This window comes from Hibiscus syriacus, unplaced genomic scaffold (assembly GCF_006381635.1).
Source record: "Hibiscus syriacus cultivar Baekdansim isolate YM2019G1 unplaced genomic scaffold, ASM638163v2 tig00110630_pilon, whole genome shotgun sequence".
NCBI lineage: Eukaryota > Viridiplantae > Streptophyta > Magnoliopsida > Malvales > Malvaceae > Hibiscus > Hibiscus syriacus.
This window is the reverse complement of record NW_024062805.1, coordinates 114649-126576: the sequence shown is the minus strand read 5'-3', so window position 1 is coordinate 126576 and position 11928 is coordinate 114649. Positions and strand designations below refer to the sequence as shown.

The 11928-nt window shown below is 35.9% G+C and overlaps 1 protein-coding gene across 1 annotated transcript; it reads right to left on the bottom strand.

The window, feature by feature from the left end:
- Positions 1-5921: 5921 nt before the first annotated feature.
- Positions 5922-9129, bottom strand: LOC120136415. Its single transcript, XM_039152466.1, has 7 exons — positions 8860-9129; positions 8670-8769; positions 8463-8558; positions 8319-8371; positions 6612-6660; positions 6359-6406; positions 5922-6152 (listed from the first exon to the last, which is right to left on the bottom strand). The coding sequence occupies exons 1-7, from the start codon at positions 9096-9098 to the stop codon at positions 6081-6083; spliced, it is 657 nt and encodes a 218-aa protein (XP_039008397.1). The 5' UTR covers positions 9099-9129; the 3' UTR covers positions 5922-6080.
- Between the last annotated feature and the right edge of the window lie 2799 nt (positions 9130-11928).

The window sequence follows — 11928 nt, the reverse complement described above, 5'->3', positions numbered from 1 at the left end:
TGGTAGATCGGTTTGCAAAGAACTGTAGAACTGTGCTCCAGACCACCGCTGCCGTCTCCGCTCCAACAAACTGGGACAGCAAATGAGGGCTGATCGTGGATAAAAGCCAAGACGCTAATGCACTGTCTTGTACAACATAGTCTTCATACAGCTCATTTGGCACCAAATCACCATGCTCGTTTATAACCGTCGCAGATGGAGGAGAGGTAGCTCCCGTTAAAAACCGTTCCAGTCTATGACTGCGAACGGTCAGCAGAACTTGCTGCTTCCAAAGAAGAAAGTTGGACTCATCAAGAATGATGTTAACCTTCTTGTTTGTAAACGTCTTCCCTGTCGAGAACTCCATGGCGACGAGAACAGCGCAGTATACAAGGCAACCTCAAGAACGAATAGCTCTGATACCATGTGAAGCATTGCAATAAGCAAAGCTCGGAAAACAATATGAATTCTGGAAATACTTTTCATTCATAAAAACGTGAATTATACATCACCTAGGCTTAAGCTTTTATAGCATATTGATAACAAATATAACAACCTACAGCTTCTAGAATAGAGTCCTAACAACTTTGACACGTAAGCAAATTAGTTATACTCCAGCTTCTTTATGTATGCCATGCATCAATTGCTAAATCATGTGAACATCACCCTCAGCTACATCATGTATCTCAACACTCCGTCTATGTTTATTTTGATGACGCTAAGGGAGGGGGCGCCATCAATCAGCTGTTGGTGTTCGGCGAACCTAGGTGATAGAAACAATGGCCAAACCCGTCCACCAGTGTGAGACCTGACCTGAAGAAACTCTTGCTGACACAGTTTCGCGTTCAACGCCAACACCCAGGGAGGTTGATTAGAGTATTAGAGTTGTTTAAGTAATTTAAGTATTTTTTTTATTCTATAATTGATTTAAGTTTGAATCCTTTTACTTGGATTTTATTTCTACCATTAACAATATTATACACGTCACCAGTTGATTAGATATAAAAGTTATTTAATCAAATAATCAACATTAATAAAAAAATCTCAATCAGTTGGTGACACTCGTTACTAGCAAAGCGTGTTATGATCTTGCGTTGACATGTGTCATCTTTTGATTAAAGAGATAATTTATTAAATAAAATAAAATTATGATAAAATTGATAGAATATACATGTATTAAGGATTAAATGTGTAATTATACTAATTTTATTAACTGTCGTTATCATTAAAATTTAATGATTGATGGCTTGATTGTACCATTTAAATAGTTTAAGTGTTTTAATTGACAAGATTAAAAGATTAGTGGTCAAGAGAAAAATGAGCAATAGTTAAGTGATCATACATACATTTTACTAGTTCAAACGGTTAATTCTGTCACAGACCGAATCGAATTACTATTAAATAAATTAACCGATTTTAAAAAAAAATAATCGAACCGAACTTTGTTAAGTTATTTCAGTCGGTTAACCGAATTAATCGATTTTTTAATATTTTTTAGTTAGATTAATTTGATTATAATAGAGATATTTTTTATTTGGGTTAAAATTTAATTAAGTATTGATAATTTAATGAATTTAGCATTGTTAAAAAATAATTTGATCTTAATTCTTAATGGATTTGAGCTTAAACTATGAGTTTAATATATATGGTAAAGTATAGTAATGGTCACTGAACTTTTCTAAAGCTTTCATTTAGGTCTCCCAACTTTTAAAACTTGTAATATAATCCCCCAACATTTAGTCCGTTAGCAATATGGTCCCTCAACATTTAGTCCGTTTGCAATATGGTCCCCGACGTAACTGTTGGGTGACCATATTGCAAACGGACTAAATGTTGAGAGACTATATTGCAAGTTTTAAACGTTGGGGACCTAAATGAAAGCTTTAGAAAAGTTAAGTGACCATTAATATACTTTACCCTAAAATTAATTCTATTTTAACTATGAATTTCATTGTCTCCGCTTATAATAACATTAAAATTATGAGTCAAAATATTAAAAAAATTGAAATTTTTACGTTGATATAACGGATTCAAATCACAAAATTTGTTTACTTTGTGAGCATGAGTAATTTGCTCACGTGTAAATGATGGAATTTATGACTATGAATAAGGTGGCATTATGTAAGCCAGATAATTAATCAATGTGATGGCTGAAGTTGATCCCAACTTTCTAAGTCAATACTCAATAGGCTGCTGCATGATAATTAATAATATCACTTTAATTAAAGCTTGGAAAATTACATTTATAAAATAGGGATAGTCAATAGTGGAATTATATTTTCTTCATACATGTCCACATTAAATTAGTATTGTTTTTTTTTCTCGTAGAATAAAGAGGTAATACATTCAGATGGAAATATTTTATAATTTTCTATATAAAATAAGATAGATTGGACCAATGAAATTATTTAACTAAAACCCTAAAGCTTGATGGGTTTAATCTCTGGAGTTTCTGGGCCAATACATTTGTACAGTAAATTAGTGGATCCATTTCAATGTATGGACCGAAAATACTGTATATGCTCTTTTTTATTATTATTAATTTGAGGTGATTATGGTCAGAATTCTTCCGGTCAATTGATAATAAACGCACACACATTTTCGGTCCATACATTGAATTAATTAAAAATATTCAATTACATAGTGACACGTGTTACCATATGATTGATGATTAAATTTACTGAATTAATTAAAAATTAGGATCAAATTAATAGAACGTGTAAGTAATGAGAACTAAATATGTAATTATACAAATTTGATTAACTGCCAGATCATCTCCTCCGTTAATATTTAATGGAAGGTGGCTTGATTGATAAGATTTAAATAGTTAGGTGACCCGATTGATAAAAGTGAAAGATCGGTGGTTAAAGTATAAGGGGTAAATAATTAAGTAGTCAATGATATAGTTTACTCTAAAAACTAATGTTTTATAAATATTGCATTTTAATTAAATTACATTTATATTTTTAACTAATTTATAATGATGAACAGTTTGTATTTGCTTGATGTTTTGATTACGAAGAATCGAATTGGATTGGATGCAGAATAGGTGCGAGCAATGAGGCAACTCTCATAAATCTATTGAGGCTTTGTGTTTACAAAAGGTATGGGGCGAAGGAGAAAAGCTGGAAGCATTGACAATTTGTTTCACTTTTCCAGAGCATTTAAGCATACACTCTAGATTATAGACGCGATTATTGTATCTATATAAATGCTGCGCGTGCTGCATGATAGACAATATTTATTATTAAATTCAGTGCTGCCATAATCAACCAAAAGAAATCTGCATTAGTAACTCGATGACAAATTTACTGCATGCCTTGAAATTCCCAGAATTATTCTCTAATTATATGCTGTGTTTCAGCTTTTGACTTCTTATCGTCTATTAACTTTTGCAATTGGATTCGTTTGTTTACAAGAGTTGTCTTGGTTTTAAGATATACCATGAATGTGCAGAGAATCTTGCACTTATCCCTTGTTTGTGACTTCCATGCCTCATTAATGGCCTTATTATATGTATGTATGTATGTCTTGATGATGAATTACATGGAAAAAAAAAAGGTTCTACATTCTAAATCATCTGCAATAACCCATATCCTTATTGTCCAAGATGGTTCGAGGGATACCCTCCATTAAGCAGGAGACTGGCGGAATCGTTAGCGTCTCCTTGTCCCCATAAACATTCCAACAAAATGGGTCCGAGACAATATCTCCTTTCGCCGGAAGAAGTTCGATATCAGAGTGTGATGTTTGCACACGGAACCGAATCGCTGCAGGCGAAATGCATCGGAGGGACAATATCTCCTTTCGCCGGAAGAAGTTCGATATCAGAGTGTGATGTTTGCACACGGAACCGAATCGCTGCAGGCGAAATGCATCGGAGGGCTTCGGATGTCGTACGTTCCCTTGATGCTTTCGTAGAGTATGTCTGAGACATAAACCGCTGACGTTTGGTTTGTGCAGCCCTTTGTGAGACAGTAGAATTGATCAATTATTATCAGATTCCTAACATTTTCCATGTGAATGTTGCTGAATGTTATGCCCGATACAGCTCCGGATCCACCTTGCCATGTCTTGATCCTAACACCGTTATCCGATGCCTTGATCACCGAGTCTCGAACCGTGAGCTCCAAAGTTTCTTACATGGAAAGCACCGGTAGAATTATCGGCATTTCCATCATTAGATGGACCGGAAGGCTCGGGTGCAAAAGGACTAGAAGGCTCGGGTGCAAGAGGACTAGAAGGCTCGGGTGCAAGAGGACTAGAGGGCTCGGGTGCTGGAAAAGGAGCTGCTGAAATTTCAGATATTTTGTGATGGGGAGTATGATGTTTGTGTTTAGTATGGTGATGATGCCATCTCCCTTGGGTGGAAAGGAAGAAACAGACAAAAGACACGCAAAATATAAATAACGATACACGAAAATGCTCCATTTTTAAGCTAAAATTAATTCCACCAATGAGGACAGATCAGTAGAGAAGAAGCAAGTGACTTCCTTCGATTGAGTGAACACTAAGTTTGTTCAATTTGGGATGCATGGCGAACCAGAAAGTCTACATATATATACTATATGAAAGTATATTACAAAAAACAGATAGTGGGAAGGATTATCAAAGACGTCTGCAACTTTAGATTATTTTAATGGAGTTTTTGGAGGCGGGAACCGACCAACTCCATACAGGAATTGGCTTTTTTTAGTGAAGGCGGAGTCTGCATATGGCAGTTCTGGAAAAAAGCCCCCTTGTTTGTCCCATAACTTCCACTTTCATTGGCCGCAAGCAAAGTTACTTGAGCCTTGAATTAATATATATGCAGTATATCATGCTTTTTAAAACCTGCTGGCTCAGTTATGGGAAACTGAGCGGACCCTTTTTAATGCAAAGAGGAATCTGATCTTTTTTCCCCCATAGCTTTTTATAAACGAGAAATGTATTGAATGATAATGCAGCGACCATCGAAGGCAGTTATTTCGGTTGCTTCATTCGGTAACCTCCATTACCAATGATGATGTTGGCAGAAACCTCAAGTTGCCTTGAAGGGTAGTTGATGTTTTAGATAGTGGTGCTCGGCTATGACGTGGGCACAAGGCATGCAAGATACCATGATTTGAATAGGCAAGAATTGTTTTTGCAGCAAAGACGGTGAGGGTGGAAGCGTTGGTTGATTGGGGCGGTGGTGCACTAGTTTGAGGTGAGAGAGCTACCTCCACACATAAAAACCCCACTTAGTCTTTAAAGTACCTCAATGCCTTTATGCTTTTGTGTTGTAGTGCGTACGGGCGCCGCAATTTTTATTTAGCAACCGCTGCATACTCATGATTAAGATAAAACTAAACTATTGGATGATGATAGGCTGCTTATGATGGATCATGGATGTAAGGATTATGGTTTACGAAAGGTTTAACTTACAAAATAAATGTTTACATTATATATTTTTTATTTTATTTGTTTAAAGTTAAATATTTAAAATTTCATTCTGTTATCATTTTAAGATTAAACAATTAAACTCGAATTAAGTAACTTCGACGATAAAGAATTGTTATTTTTGAGATCTCGAGTTTGAGCACCATTAATGAGCGTTTAATATAAAATTGTTGAGAGCCATTTTTAGATAATTAAATAAAAACTAAAAAATCGATCCATGTGTGATGCACATATTTGTTTTAACATATGTTGACGGTTCTAACCTTAAAATGATAATGAAATGAAAAATTAAGCACTTAGTTTAGACAAAAAAAAAACTTTACACACCTAAACAATGGTATAATTTAAACCTTATTTAGTTAAACCTTTATATAAAAATTCAACTTGTGTTGCTAAATTTAATAATAGGAGACAACAAATTTTTTTAATAGAAAGGATTTGGGGTCGAAATCTTAGATATATAGTGTCAATACCACTTAAATAAAATTAACGATATGTGTATTAATGTAGCAGATCTTAAGTTTCATAAGTATTTATGATTCAAGCTGCAACATAAAACCATCCCTCTCTTTCATATGCAGTTCCAAAATGTTAGCTCTGAACAATGTTAGCTTAAGAATAAGCCTTTCAATGCACCTTAAAGAAGAAGAAAATAAGTGGGACGATTATCGTGTTGAACCTTAGCTTTTAGCATATTCTGCAAACCGATCCAAACCACTTTTGAGTAAATTTTCAAGAAAAGGTTGAAGTACCTGTGTAATTTAACAGAATAAGAAGATTGATTACTTCATGTTAGCTCGAGTGCGAGGAAAGGTTTTGATTATAAAAGCCAAATGAAGCATTATCTATTTGCTATACACCAAGTTAAACATTAGTAGAAACTTTTATTTTTTCCCCAAGGTAACAAATTTTACGGGTTTGCCTCAACAACATTCTTTTTCATGGCAAGAGTACTTACGGATGCCACCGGAATCAAAAGCTGTGGAACTTCATAAGAAACCGTCAGCTGGAAAGGAAAATTGCAACCAGTGAGCACAATTTGAAGTAATAGCCAATAAAAACTCATTAGCACTCTACACTATAGCGATAAATCAGTACTGTAATGCAGTTTGAAGTAACTGCTGGTATAGGAAGAATGGTTGATATAATCAGGAAACAATAGCAATAAATCAGTAAAGCATTGATGCCAAGTATTGTATAGAGATTCTCACTTCTATTAGACATGATGAAGGTCCTTTAGGATAAAATCGAACAGCACCCCTGACATGTAAAATCCAGGTTGTTAAGATTCTATAACCAAGCCCATAAAAAAGTATAAAATGGAAGTTTTATTTAAAGGAATGCAAGAAAGTAGAATTAAATAAATTATCTATTTTTTCAGCATAAGAAATGAAACAAAAGGAACTTCAACTTTGTATGAAAATTATCTGGCACCTCATTTCATTTTGCCAAAAACTAGAGTACCAGAAAAGGTGAATCAGCTTTGAATGAGAGTTCTCTAGAAGAGAGAAAATGATGTTGCTAAGGGAGCAAGGGCAAGTTCGGAGCTAGTCTGTGACCCAAGAGCAGAAGGTGGTTCGAGTCTCAAGAACCTAAATAGTTGGAATAGAGCTTTCTTTATGCAACAACTTCGGGTTTATATAGTGCAGGCCGAGTCTCTGAGGATAACCTGGATAAATACCTATATACTAAAAGGAATATCAGTTATGCTGATGCCTGTTGCATATGGAAGCATCTGAAGTTGGAAGAGAATTATGGGACTTGGGGTAGTAGCTGCACAATTCTTCAAAACTAGAGGCCATTGCAAGAGCACAAGTACACGGTGAGCAAAATGTGGCAAGAGATTAGGCCAAGGACAGGGAAGGTTCCATGAAGCAAGATCACATGGCGCCCTCTCTATGTACCAGAACACTACTCCATTACCTGGATGGCTACCTTGGACAGATTTCGGGACTGCCAGATGAAGAGGAAACAAATGATCATTTATTTGTTGAGTGTCGATATTCTAGATGTGTACGGAAGGAGGTGCTGCAACTATGATCTTCGCATGGGCAGCCTCTCTCTTGCCAGCAGGAAATTGGATGATTGCAAAATTAAAAAGGGGAAAGCTCTCATCAGTCATTACAATTATTCTCAGGTTGGCCTGGAATGCTCGTGTATACTGGATATGGAGAGAAAGGAATAATAAGCAGTTTAGAGGACGTCAAAGAACTAAACAGGAGCTATCGGGAATGATCAAGGTAATTTTTAGTGTAAGATCGCCTGATACTAGGATTAACATGAATGATATAGTCAATTATCAACTTTGTATAGCTTGGGTATTAGACAAAATGTATAGGGAGTTGATCATTTGTAATAGTTCTTGAAGTGATTGCATAACTGTAGCAGATCTCTGTTTAGTAGGAAAAATGAAAACAAAGCTTATCCGGGAAAAATAAAAAAGGACTTCAGGGTCAAGCACAAACAACACTCCGTGAGTACAAGTACAAAACCGAAAAAAAGAAGGTTCTCATTTGTTTTGATTAGTTGTGCTTCAGATCATATTTGAACGAAAACAGGAGGAAACTGGAAAGGTATGCTCTAGTATTATAATCTTATGACTCATCTAGAAGGTGTCTGATTTACGATTCCAAATATTATTTATTTAGCGGGCGCGGGTAGTTATCATCTTTCTTGCTTTCATTGTGTCATTTCCATCATATTTCAGGAATATGCAGCACCTAACAATCGAATAAACTGTTTTGCAATGAGAGAGTTTCGTGTCCCAGTGGCAGATGGTTAGTTCATAGAGCTTTGTCGTGGGCAAAACAAAAAAGGAAAATGATAAACTGGCCTAAAGGAACAATGCAAAGTCGGGTTATTCATGATCGATTCAACGAGTCAATGTAATTCCTATTACTGAGTTGTTTTTGGCTTGCCTGTTAGGAAGTCCTTCAAGAGATCTCCAGTGAATTTTCTGATTCGGAATGGGCTGCACAAGAAAATTAATTATCAATTCCAAAAGAAATTTATATATATATAAAAGGGCCAAGGAGAAAGAGAGCTAATATCATCTTCCTTACTTGCATATTCCTAGCAAGCCAAGAGTACTCAAGGTCACGGCCAAATGCGTTATACTTCAAAGACCACCGAGACAAGGCAGGCTCATCTTCCAATACCTGATTAGAAAAACCAAAGAATAAAACTTCCACTGAAACTATCACCGCCTGCCGTACAATCAGAACACTTCGAGAATGATCCTTTATAGCACATTAGCAACACACACTGACCTTGACAGATGAAATGAATGGCATCCAATTGGGAATTGCTTCACGATCAGAGTAACAATTGTAAGCCACAGAGGCGGGGACATCAACTTCAATCCTTGCCCTGAACCCATTTTTACACTTACAATTTTGGGTCAACGAGTAAATTCTAGTCAATGGAAAGAAGAAGAGAAGGGAAGGTTGGGAAACTTACGTGCAATCCTGCCATTCCATGACAGGAGAAAAGGGCCTGGAGGAAGTGAAAAAGGAGGCTTTCTTAAAAGACCCATATGGGATTCTGATGAAGATTCTGTTAACAGACGGCGGCTTCAAAGGAGAGACTCTGCAACAGGACATAGCCATGTATATGATTCCATTTCTCTTTGTTTGTAAGACATGGCTGAGTCTCAGAGACTTTGAACTTGAAATTAAGGAAATTACTGGTGAAGACATCGCTCAGAAAATTATTGCAGCAGAGAACAAAAATACAAAAGAAGGAAAGATAGAAGGCAACTGGACGCCGAAAAATCCACAAGTTCGGACAGCATCACACCCTTTGTCTGTCTTTTTATTTTCAGGGTAAACTATATTGGATACCGCCAATCTTTAGTCTGTGAACCGTTCATATACTAACTTTTTAATTGCTCTAATTATAACACTAAAATTTAATTTTGACATCAATTATACTACTAGGTCATTAAAATCCAAACGATAAGATGACACAGAAAAAATATTATTTTGATACGATTATTGATGTATAAAATGATGTCATTTGAGGTACTAAATTTTTTAGGTATATCAATTTTGACACTAAACTTTTAAACATTTCACTTTTTGGCATGACACTTCTTTTATTATTGTTGGTAGTGAATCGTTGCCCATCACTAGTCACCTTTTATGACAAGATCAATGTCAAAATGTTCATATTTCACTCATCTTTTTTTTTTTTTTGCATATGGTTGGTTTTCCAAGAAACCCATAAAAAATCGATGAAATTAAATAAAAGAAATTCACAATTTTTAGGGGGTTTTAGATTTGATGGGTTTGAGGAATTTGTTCAAAAATTTGAATTGTGAGAAGTATTATTTTGAGAAGACGAACAACATAACTCAAAATTAGCCTCATCAGACGATCATCGGAGGAGATTAGAGTATTATCATTTCGAACAATTAGATGGATTTTATCTGTCGGAACCACATTTTGAGTGGGCCCAAAATTGGGCTTCAACTTGAAATAATTGGTTAGAGCCACCACCGATCATTTTAAAACGATATTTAGGTAGATCGGACACCATCTCACCTGATCTGTGTTTTATCATAAATGTGTCGAGTTCGGGAGTTGGTTACAGTCAAGGAAGGATTACCACCCTTATATTGCCCTTTCGGTGCCAATTAATTTTTCGGTTGTCTTTAATTGCGAAAATTTAAATTTAAATGTAAGTTTAAAAACTCGATTCAAATTATTTACCTTTGATCATTTAAAAAAATCCGTTAAAAATATTGTTAGATTGTACAATAAAAATAAATAAATAAATATTAAATAAAAAGAAAAAATAGAAAAAGGTTAAAAATAAAAAAGGACCAAAATGAATGATATTTAAGATAGAATGATTACACCAAGGATTAATCCTTGAAAACCCAAAAACATGTTACCTTACACGTGGGCCCCTCTTTGGGTGTGTTTCCTCGTGTTTTCATTGCCCTGAAAAAGGACTTTTCAGCCATATTTTTCCCATTATCTGTTCGAGAAAAAGGCAGGCCATAATTCTCAAGTTTTTTCACTGCTTTGGAGCTTCCTTGCATATATATTGAATTGCATCCTGATCACCGGGCTGAGCCACCTTGACAAACGCTCAAGTTAGTAATTCCTTGCTATCAGCGTCAAATTTGGCACCCACCAACACCGTGGAACCGCCGCCTTCTCCTCCCTTGTCCCCTTCTCTCTGATCACCGTCATTTCCGAAGCAAAACGACGTTTTTACCTTCCTCTGCTTTCTTTATGCGGAGGCTTTGATTGTAATAAGCTTGAGAAAATCGAAAGTGGGTGTAGACCCATTTACTGAGTCGACTCGAAGAGAACCCGGTGGAGGCAATTCATTGCGAGTCGATAGAGAAATTACAGGGCTTTCGATTGCGTCTGCCAAGTTTGGAAACTTTTCAAACAGGAACTCAATCAGCATGCCGAACCGTATACCCCAGTCACCAACATGGTTTCGTCGAAGGATTTTAACTTTGGAAAACTCAAGCATACGAGCAAGCGTGGGATGGTTGTTTACCTTGTGCAGTTCAAAGCAAGGAAGAAGAAGGGTTGTTAAGAGGGAGAGAAGTTTGAGGTTAAATGTATAAAAAGAGAAGTACAGTTGGCATATGAACCTCATACGCAGGCAAGGCCATTTTTCCCAGAATTTCTATTGTTCTCTCTTTTCCCTGTAAAAACACTGATGTTTGCTGTCTGGTATGGATATATTACAGACAAAGGAGGAGAGCAGTGGTGCGTTTTGGTCCCCTCATTCACGTGGCCCCAACACTATTTAAAGTCAAGGCCAGATTCCCACTTTTCTTTTTTTGAGAGAAAAGGAAGCAAACATACGTGCAAGGTGGTGATTGTGGATTAGTGGGTATGTAATGTGGTTGAGATAATGGCGGGGTAGTGGAGTTAGTTGTTCGTTTAAAAAAATAGAAAAAAATAAAAGAAACAATAATAATAATTATTATTATAATAAATAAATATTTTTGTGTAGACCTAGATAAAAATAAGTGTCTACAGTTGCCCCTCTTTGTATATTTTTGTGTTAACATGAATAGGGTAAAGGCGAAAAAGACAATCAGTTTTTGTCCGATCATTTTTTTTTGTTTTGAGACTTGATAGTGTTTGATTTGGAAGATGACACTGTTCATATGTGATGAAGAGTTTGGGTCATCTAAGGATGATAACACGGTATCTATGTGATAGGAACGACTGGTTATCTTAAAGAATGATGACACGACTCCTACGTGATGAGGAGGGCAGGTCATCTTTAGGGATAATGGTTTCAAGAGAAACGACTCACAGATGATGCTTCGAGAGAAGTTGTCTCAAAAAAGACAAAATTCGTTTCAAGGAAGCGATCTCAAAGATATTTGTTGTTTCATGAGAAACGATCTAAAAAATAATAGGATTTGTTTCAAGAGAAAAATATCAAAGTTTGGTTGTTGTTTCATGAGAAACGATCTCGAGGGAGACAAAATTTGTTTCAAGAGAAACGGTCTCAAGTGAGACAAAATATGTTTCAAGGGAAACTGTC